Source organism: Nilaparvata lugens, chromosome 4 (assembly GCF_014356525.2).
Source record: "Nilaparvata lugens isolate BPH chromosome 4, ASM1435652v1, whole genome shotgun sequence".
In the NCBI taxonomy this organism is placed as follows: Eukaryota; Metazoa; Arthropoda; class Insecta; order Hemiptera; family Delphacidae; genus Nilaparvata; species Nilaparvata lugens.
The window spans coordinates 20,060,409-20,071,032 of NC_052507.1; the positions used below are offsets into that span (position 1 = coordinate 20,060,409).

Consider the following 10,624-nt stretch of genomic DNA (forward strand, 5'->3'; position numbering starts at 1 on the left):
TTTGACTCAAAATAAGAAATATCAATTAGAAACAATCGATAGTAACACAGATGATTCTTAAACAGATGAATAACAAACAAGAAATGATTCTGACGTGTTGGAATCCAAACATCAACAGATTTTTTCCTATGAAACACCCTGTATAAACAACAAAGTTGATGAAATCTCTTCTCAGCCTCCAATGAAATTTAAAACAGAATGTAAATGAATTTCTATCCTATTTTTTTCAATTATCTTTCAAACATGAATCTCCCGTATCATCCCCGTACTATTAACGTAACACACACATCGATTTTCGTTCGTACGATTTTTTGCCGTCCTTATAAATTCTATTAGATTAAACATATTATTTTAAACACATGATGTTTTTCAAGTTCTGTTCAATCTGATAGAATTCATAAGAACGGCAAAATATCGTACGAGCAAAAATCGATGTGTGTGTGTGCGCGGGGCTTTACTCATAAGATTGAGCCACATTTTTGTCAAGCATAGAGTTTAACAGATGATTCCTGTTTCAAATATTTTCTTAATATTTCATGGAAGAACATTTGTGCAAGCAAATTGAATATTCTGTCATCTCTCATAAAATGTTCATGAATGAACGAAAATTCAAAAATTAATTAAATATTAGTTGGCATCATATATTATTTCTGAAACGAAAATAATACATTTATAGTTTATTGAAAAATGAGTAAACCTCTTCTAGTAAATGATGGAACGTGAAACTAGTTTGGAAAATCTTAAACTTGATCCGGTTTGGAAACGAAGAATCACTTGAACATAAAATCTTGAGTGAATAATTTATATTCAGACTATACGCTTTTTAGTAGATATCTTAGGGCAAGCATCGCTTCTTCATTACAAAGTTTTATGTCTAAGTTCAATCTCAGAGTTTGAAGTTTATTCGGGTCGTTCAGTTGATAGGTAGAAGCAAAATCAACATCCTTCATCTGCTGCAATTGAAAGCTTCTTAAAACAAAAGCTTTCGAGTACTTTACCTTAAACTATCTCGTAAATCTATTTTACAGCGCACCAGAATGTTGCTCTCAGCATATATGTCTTCTACAGATCAATGCTTCAGTCTGCATACGCGTATTTGACATTTGAAGATGGTATTTTTCTCCTAAGTTGATCTAGGAAGAACTCGGTGCTCAATTATCACAGAGCACACAATTATTGTCAAAACTCTCGAATATCAATCAGTAAGATGAACAGAATAAGAATAATTATACGTAAATTATGACTGAAGCTGACATTATTCAACTGAAGCTTGCAGAATGTACTGTGTTGAATGAAAATATCACCTTATCTTATCTCATATTATAAAATAATAATACAGTAAACTATAATTTGCTCTTTGGTCACTATCCTCCAGGATTGAGCTGCTTCTTGCTCCACATCTCCATATCTTACATATTACAAGACTTGCAATTCCAATACAACTTTTCAGTATGTTAAGTAAAAGTAGGCAATATTTTTCAACAATAAATAGCCATTTCAACGATGCACTGTGCAAACTTATGAGTTATACTAGAGAGCGTGCCTAGTTAGCAACCTTCGACAGCGGAGTTTCATTTCTCCCAGATGTTCAAAAGATGCAATTTCCCCGTGAATTTTATTGTCGAATGAATATTGTACTTTCTATGGTTATATGCTATGTATGTTGACAGCGTTTATAGAATGGGTGATATCAGTTATGAAAATGATCAATCGAATAATGAATGTGATCACAACGATACCAATGTTCAAAATACAGTTTCACTGTTGTTAGGTTCAAGTAGACATGCTACACTCCAACACAATGATGATGTGCTTTTGACCAGATAATGTTTGTCTTGGTTTGTGGACCTAAATAATAGTTTGCTTTCAGCCTTTTCAAGCCTGCTGTATTGTTGAGGCAATGCAGTTGCTGCTGTCTCACGGCACAGCGGGCAGCGCTCTTTATGTGCTTTGCTTATTTATTCAAAGACTCGGAATTTACAGCTGCATAATCATTACTAATCAGAGACCATTCCCATTTGACCTGCATTCTGCAGTTCAACAACAATGTTTGTCGGTCCCAATCAACTAAATCGCTTCAATTATCGATTCAGGCCGACTTGCTTGTAACAGTAGCGAACCAGCACTTGAAATGAGTTGCAAACTTGAAAGTTAGACTTTCATTGAATTGAACCTACTAAGGTTTTTCAATGCACCTTTCAGATTCAGATGAACGGGCCAGACTTAGATCAGAGCGCCTCTATTATTTTGAATTATACATTCAAATGGTAACAATCAGAAGATATTGTTAATAAAAAACTAAAATTCATCGAAATTGTTTTTTTTTTCTTAAAATTCTACTCATTTTTGAAAAATGTTAACTCAGTACTCGCATTGAAGATAGAGAGTTACGAATGATATCATTTTATAAGGGAATGTATAATCAAACAAGAAAAGGCAGGAGAAAATTTTTCTTCCCGATAACACGATTTGACGGAAATAGCTGAAAACTGGAAAATGAACCGAAAATAAGAGGTTTTTGGGCCATCCTGTATCAAGCTCAAGGAAATTTTTCATGAAAAATTGGTTCCTGACTTCTCTGATGTATCCAAACATTATATTAAAAAATCAGAACTACAATATAAAATGCAAGCACCAATGTATGTAGTGACAGTGACTGGACTAGTGTGAGCTTGATAGTTTGAGATAGGGGTGTTGGGTGCCCACAGGGGGGAAGGGTTCAGAGATGCAGACGTAACTGAAATTCTTTGAAGTGTTTCACATGCCGAATGACGACCTTTTTAACGAGAGTTGCAGTTTATGGGAGGGGTGATTCTGATATCTGGGTGATCTGAGGGGGGGGGGTTCGTCATTGGGCTGATTACAAGGTCAACCCTGAATATAGCTTAATTCTTTATTGAAAAAAACTCATATCAACAGAATTTAAAGAAGAATTTCGTCTGATTTCCGTCTAATTTCTATATCATCGTGAAAAAGTAAGATACGTGAATCACCTTGAGATATTATCCAATAGGTATTTCTGTATCTCTCTCCTTTGCTCCTATTGGGTAGTTACTTCCAATTAATGATTTCCGTGAAATAGCTGTTGGACATTCCCCATTTCTCAAGGACAAATCTTCCGTTTCAAATGGTTATTGCTGTTGAGTAGGTTGCAGAACCTCTTCAAATAGTTGAAAGGTCTGGTTTGAGCAAATCTTCTTCGCACACGAACGACAAACTTGGTTCACTTCAAATACCTGAGGGGAATATAAAGGTGAAATGGAGAGCAATCTGTCTAGAGTGGCTGAAATGGATTGCCTACTCTATCTGACGCTATTCTCATTCCAGCCAACCACCACACAATCACCCATCTTTCAAGCTAGCAGCCTCCTATTCTTCCCACTGCATTATTCATCAATCAAATTATCAATTCTTCTTTCTAGTGCGAATCAATTATTACAGTATCAGCTTTTTCTGTGACAATATCTAATCTCTATGTCTCTGTGGTATCTGCGACAAGTCAGTGAGTGAAGTTCTAGAAATAATGGGACAGAAAAAACTGCTGATATAATTTATTTATATAGGCCTATTTATTCATACAGAAATTCTTGGAAGCAACAGATCGGTAATTCATTCTGCTTTCATGAAAATAATGAAATGATCAATCGAAAAAAGTTTATAATTGGAATAAAATTGAAGATAGTAGTAAATATAGTACCATAGTTATCAACATTAAGTGCTTTATAAAAAAAAGTTTACACATCGTCGAAAATTTCATGTTTTTTGTTTGAGTTGACTCAATATTGACAAACATTTATTCATGAATTGAAAGAAAATAATTAGTTGGATATGGAAAATGTTGAAACCAATGGAAAGCATTTTAGTCAAATGAAGCAACTACTCACTTGATGAACGTCATCATCAGAGCACAAGTAACATATTTTCACTAGTTCTACAATATTAGAGCAAGTAAAAATTAATTTACTTGATTTATGAAAAAATTGGTAATTTCATGAATTTAAATTTCTCGAAGTAGTGAATTATTTAAGTTTTCAACTTTTTTTCTTTGGTCTATAAATTAATTTTATTTCATTCATCAACCTTCCAAATTCAAAATATTCAAATTACTTTTTCTGGATCAAAAATTATGTGTTAAAACAGTGATGTGATACCTCACTTGGACAATATGAAAATTTGATCGAAATTTGGGAGGGAAATACTATAGGCTCAGCCTAGTTTTTTCTCCCTGATCATAATATTATTATTATTATGACAGTATATTGTACAATTAATGAAAAAATAAATATGAGGAGAAAACATTACAAACTAATACATTTAGTAAAGATAAGAAAGTGATAAAATGAGTTTTGGAAACAGTAAATTTCAGTTTATTCATTTGTTGTTAGAGCCTTTTATCTTAGAGAAAGCATATGAAAGTACACTTATACTATGCTTGTACGTTGGATGAGTTTTTCTATTATTTTATTCCTTTTCTAGGTGGTGAAAACTTAATATTTGAAAGTGGAAGTAGCCTGAATGTAAGCTTTCACAACATTTAAATTTCAAATGTCTATAATAATGTTATTGAAGATATCTATTATTTTTCTGCATCAAGTCAGGGAACAGAGTTCTAAAAAATAATAATGTTGGGATAATTATGGAAACAAAAAACACATTCTTGGTGGTTTTCAATATCGTCAATGAATCTAGTGATTAAACATGTAGGGTTTTTAATTTTCAGGCAATATTGGAACCCCTTTCAATGAATTACTGTAGTCATGACTAAATCAATACTTTTATTGTTTCAGAAAATGGACCGGAATAACGATGGTGTAGTGACTTTGGACGAGTTTTTAGAGTGCTGTTTGAATGATGAAGATATAACTAACTCTATGGCTGTGTTTGACTCATCCATTTGACAAGAGTTTGTGAGGAATGGGGATGCGATCACATTAGATTTGAATGGATAGAAGCTCTCCAACTCTATGACATTGCTTAAGTATGATGAATTTGCCGTACCGTAATCAAATTTGAAATCAATGCGTGGACAAACATTGAGAAAATTGAATTCCCAATTGGCTGGACAATCAACATAAAATAAAATAATCTAAATTTATGGTTCGTCTCAAGTTGACTTCCAATATCGGTATATTTTGTCGAATTAAATGTACGGTATTTTAAACGTGTAATGAGTGTAAGTATGTGTTCAATATTAACTTGTTTTTTTATAATAGAATAATAATAAAGTTGTCAAAAAAGTATCAAGCCAAAATGTATAGGATAATAAATACGTTTCTTCCATCCAACAAATACATCAAATTAAACGAATTTATATATTGTAGTAGCTTACTTAAATTGCAAGAAAAAGACGGAAAACATAAAAAGAGATACAAAATTGAAGTCTTCAACCATTGCCCGGGTTCAGAACTGAATTATTCAATTTCCTAGCAATATTTAGAGGGAACAAAAAATTCAAACTACTATGATTCAGTCTTATGTTACATCACAGAATGATTACGGTATAATTGTTGTTCATAACAGTATCACAATCAGGTTTAATATATATTAAAAAATACTCCGGGTTTAATAAAAATACTCCATAATATTCCTCTCGATTCAACAATCTAAAATGCAGTTTTCGAACAATAATGCCGAATATTAGGAACAAGATACTGCTGTGTGTGTTTATTTTGATTATTTCAATCACAATTAATAATTAGTAGTCCCATAACATCAAGTTGCAGGATTTCATGCACTGGTAAATTATAACAGTTCAATCATGAAATTGGTTGATGAGATTCCATGATACAAATTATCCAAGAACCATAAAAAATAATATTTCTGACACTGAGAATCAAAGGTCAACTCCAAATCGTATTGCTGTGTAATGTAGGCATGATAAGAAATATTCACAGGTTGATAAGCTGAGATCAGAGAATATAATAATTGTTGGAAAATGCTGGCTATTTCAATAATATAGGCTATTTTAATTTATATTATTAATCATATATTCGATTCAATTCTTCATCGATTGAAATTGAAGTGAAGTATTTTCTTCCAACTTGATACTATTTTCAAATTATTGGTTTTTATTCCATAACTGTATCTACTCGTTTATTAATAATTGAAAAATGAAAAATATCATTAACCACTAATTTAGACCTCCTCCTTGAATTTAACCAAGGATTTATGTCTATTGGAAAGAGTAATGGTTTATTTAAAGTTCTTGTTCCAAATCATGCAGATCATAATCAATCTTCACTGCCTTTTGTGAGCTGTGATTATATCAAGTTGTCCCAAATCCTAATTCTATTTTACTTATCACAATCCAAATAGAACAACCGAAATCCACAATTCGCCGGAAATCTAATTCTCATTATAAACCATTCATAGTTCATTGGCTCACACTTTTTGTTGAACAAAGCTGAGATTCTTTTCTATCAATTGGTCAATTGTTTTTCAGTGAAACCTTATATAATTATCATCTCAGAAGGATACTATTAGAACATTTTTAACTATTGATGAACTACTTATATTCATTAAATTCCCCATGGGGTGTAAGGATAGGGCTCATGAAGAGTTGAAATATCAACTCAAGGCTCATACTTCATTCCAAAACATTTCAATCTCTTGCCAATAATATACAGAACTACCTAACTATGAGTTCTTTGTTACCTGTTCCTGTATAAATAACCAATACCGTATTGCAGTTTATCATTGAGAAGCTCATATCATTTTTTGAAACATAGCCAGAAACCATAGTGCGGTAGTTCTCCTAAAGTATTCAAAGAGGAAAGCTGAATTTATCAGTCAGAAAAACAATATTTTATAGTACCGTAAGGCTGTGAATATTGGATCTTAGTTGTTGTTATCCTGCTTATGATTAATTGTGATTTACTGCCACTATAGTGATTATAGATAATATTTTGTGGGTATCCCAAATTTATTTATGTGATAAAAACCTTCCAGTTTGTCCATCTTTTTAATGTATCAAAGCAGCTTGGAATATAACACCAAAATTTTATCAAATTATATATTTAGTACTATAGCATAGTATCAATAAGATCCAAATGGAAAAGTAAAACAATTAGGAGTAATAGGTATCGCAGAAACTTGTACAGCTGGAATTTCATAGATATACTAGTCAGTCTTAGAGAAATATATAATTGTTCACATTTATGTACATTTTTCTTTTGAGTGTATAAAAAATCAGTGTACATAAGCTATCAAAACTGCACAAGATATGTTTCGTATAAGTATTTATTTGTTAATTTGTAAAATAAGCACATCATTAAAATGATATTGAGAGTATTTCTCACAAGTTTGATGCTACAGATTCCACCATTGGGCTAAGTAGGAGGAGATCTGAAGTTAAACATCTTCATTGATCTTTTATGAATGGGAAATAGAAATCCATTCAAGTTTTACAAACTTGGATTAGGGAAAAATAGAAGAATTTCTAAAAAAATAATCTGAAAGCTGTCTGCTCTAGACCAAGCATATCATAAAATATAGAAGAGAAACAACAAAATTTGATTTGTACCGTACGTAAATAATGTTAAATATATTTTTAATTGTGGGTGTACGTCTATTACTCTATATCCTGAACAGTCGAAATATAGGATTGGTGTTGTTCAATTCTATTTAACTATATAACTGCTTCTTCCATGAACTTTTTAGATTAATGAAAAAATAATAACTTACTTACTCATAAAGAAATTATCCAATTTTGAATATAAAACAAGGGATGCAAGATGAATTTATTTATTGTTGCTAAAATAATACAATATATCGTTCTCTATGATAGCTTATCAGAATTTCATTCCATCACGGGAAATATCAAATATTGCGGATTATAAACCGGGTTTTGGCACTATACTTGTGTGTATTGTGTACAATATTACTAATATCATTAAAAATATTCCTGAATATATTGCAATATTCTTGGACTGGATTTCAAAAGTGTACGGTACTCAATAAAGTGTCTCAATCACATCATGTCAGTTCTTATGTCTTTAAAAATGGGGATTCTTTGATTTGAATTTCATTCACTGTTTGATTAATTGAATATTTCAGTGTGTACTGATTGTGTACCTTTTCATTACTCATATATTAACTTTCTGTGTTGCTGTGAATGTGTGTGGTAGATATCCCATTATTGAAATAAATCGACGTCAACTTGGTCAAAACCACTAACTACGGTATTTAAAATTGCGGCTTTACACCATCAGTAACTCTAGTTAGGTACTATGTAGTAAACTTGGAACTTTAGTTTACTAAAAATTGGTGATGTTTCAATAAACGAAACCAGTATCTCCAATTGTTTCAATAAATCAGTAGTTGCTGATAACTTCAAATCTTTACCATTCAATACTTATTTATCATACTGTATATTACATGAACTATCAATAGATATTGAATTGAATAATGGTAGATCGTAGCATAAATATCAATTTATGCATGATGTGATTGAGAAATTCATAGTTGAACGGATTTTTCATAGAAGAATTAATAATTAATCAGACCTATATTATGAATTTTTCATATTCAAGGATTTGAAAATTAGATGTGGTAAAATTTTCTACAAAAGCGCATAAGTCCATCAATTCCAAAAGATTATCATAAAAAACCTTAATCTGATCTGCAGAACACAAACGTGTGAAGTATTTGTTGAGCAATTCTGCAGAAAATGTATTTTTTCGGGCTCATATTGTCCAATCGACGCATCAATTTGTCAAAAGCATCATGAATCTAGATATACTTGCAACTTACTACCCATTGATATTAGAGATAGGCATAGCAAAAAATGTATTCCATGTTTTATAAGGACCATTTCAATTCAATAAAATAAGTGTAAGTGAATACCCTTCGTCATTTCAACTTACATTTCAAATTGTACGTACCAATTACTATTAGAAAACTGTGTATGTATTGCATGTCGGGTAATCGAAAATAGTTAGTTGAAATGCCATTAAGGTGATGGATGTTATCTATTTAAGATATTTGTCTAGAAATACTACCGGTCATTTTAGGATTACATGAATCGGATTTGTATTTAAGAAAGAAAAGTTTATAAGATGTTTTGTAACATATTTTCATAGAATTACATATGTACATACTATAATGACTATTGTAACCACAATATTATTAGAAATCGGATGAATATATTTATAGATGTTTATTGTTAAAGTTGCGTGGTGATATGTTTCTCTTGTTACGTGTTGGATGTTTAATCTGGTCTATAAATCGTTGTTAGGTCGAATAGTTTATTTATTGATCATAATTTACTATAGACGTTAGCTATTATTATTGGTGAACATTGTACTGTATCGTTAGCTTACTAGTTGGTAAGTCCAACATTGTATGTGCTAAATGAATGTTTGATGCCTAAATTGAATTATCAATATGTTTGAGATGTGTATGTTCAACCGGATCAAAGATAACTGTTGAAACCCTATTGTTATGCTGGTTTCATTTCAACCCTCACAAGGACTAATTATTTGAAACTCAGATTTATCATACAAAAATAGAGTTATCTGGTTATCAGATGAGTAGAAATTGAATAAAACCTGATTGAATGTCTTGATCAGTCTGTTGTGAACTGATAAATTCTTGCAAGCTTTCAACGTAGTCATGTAATATTACTGACTATTTTCATGAGAGAAAATTATTTAGAAAACTGGCCTATGGTAAATGAAAAATAGGCCCACCTAGATCGTTAAGCTCCAAGCTATCATTAGGATGCAATTAAAGTCACCCTACTTACCTACGATTTGTCTCCGACACAACATTAAACACACTCTCTAAGTATCAAACTCATGAAACTCCTGTAGGCTACGATATGGAATTAATTGTATTATACCTCTTATATGGGATGTATCATGACAGTTTGATATAATACATCAAGCGTAGCGTAAGCCTATCATAAAGGATATTGACATTCTTGAAAATAATGCTCTTTTTATAGTAAATTAGGTGAATAGTCTGATCGGATTGAGCAAAAATTAGAAAACGAAATTAGATAGCCAAATACTGAAAGAATTTATTAGTTTGTTAATGCAGCTTCAGTATCTTTTGAAAGAAGGTTCAATAAAAAATGGGAATGTAATTCACCAAAGGAGATATCCAAATTTGAATAAATAGGTGGAAAATATTGGAGTTAAAACTGTTGTCAAAAAGTTTTTAGGGATTCCTAATAGAGATATAATTCTTTATTCTAGAAGTAGGCCTACCGTATATACAATAGATATTCCCATGAGTCTAGAAAATCTACAGACATTGGATAGTAAAATGCTTCTTACTCTATATGAACCTCAACAAATATGAATATGTTCGAACATTTACTTTCCGGAGAACCTCAGCCTCTTTGGCTCATGAGTTCGGTGAGATTGAGTGGTTCCAGACTATTTCACGCAAATTTTATAAGAAAGGAATAAATGAATAAATCTTCCTTGTTGTCTAGTTGAAACTATTTTATTCGAATTCCATCTTTTGATGATCCATCTCTATCATTATAAGTATCAATGGATTTGATTCTCCAATGATAGGGTGTGTCATGAAGAGTAGTTTTGAGGCGAGCTCGACTCTCCTTCTGATTTTTCAACGTTTTATTGAACTCACTTTCTCGATATTCAATCCATTTTCT

At 31.5% G+C, this 10,624-nt stretch overlaps 1 protein-coding gene across 6 annotated transcripts in view; it reads left to right on the top strand.

Moving 5' to 3' along the window:
- The window catches only part of LOC111047668 (Kv channel-interacting protein 4), a 157,330-nt gene extending 146,732 nt beyond the window's left edge, over positions 1-10,598 (top strand). For all 6 annotated transcript variants that reach the window (XR_005571168.1, XM_039426889.1, XM_039426891.1 and 3 more), the window contains one exon: positions 4,788-10,598. Coding sequence is in view for 5 of the 6 variants with exons in the window: in XM_039426889.1 (XP_039282823.1) it covers positions 4,788-4,898 (111 nt within the window). In the remaining variant the exon portion in view is untranslated. The remainder of the gene's footprint in view (positions 1-4,787) is intronic.
- Positions 10,599-10,624: the final 26 nt, after the last annotated feature.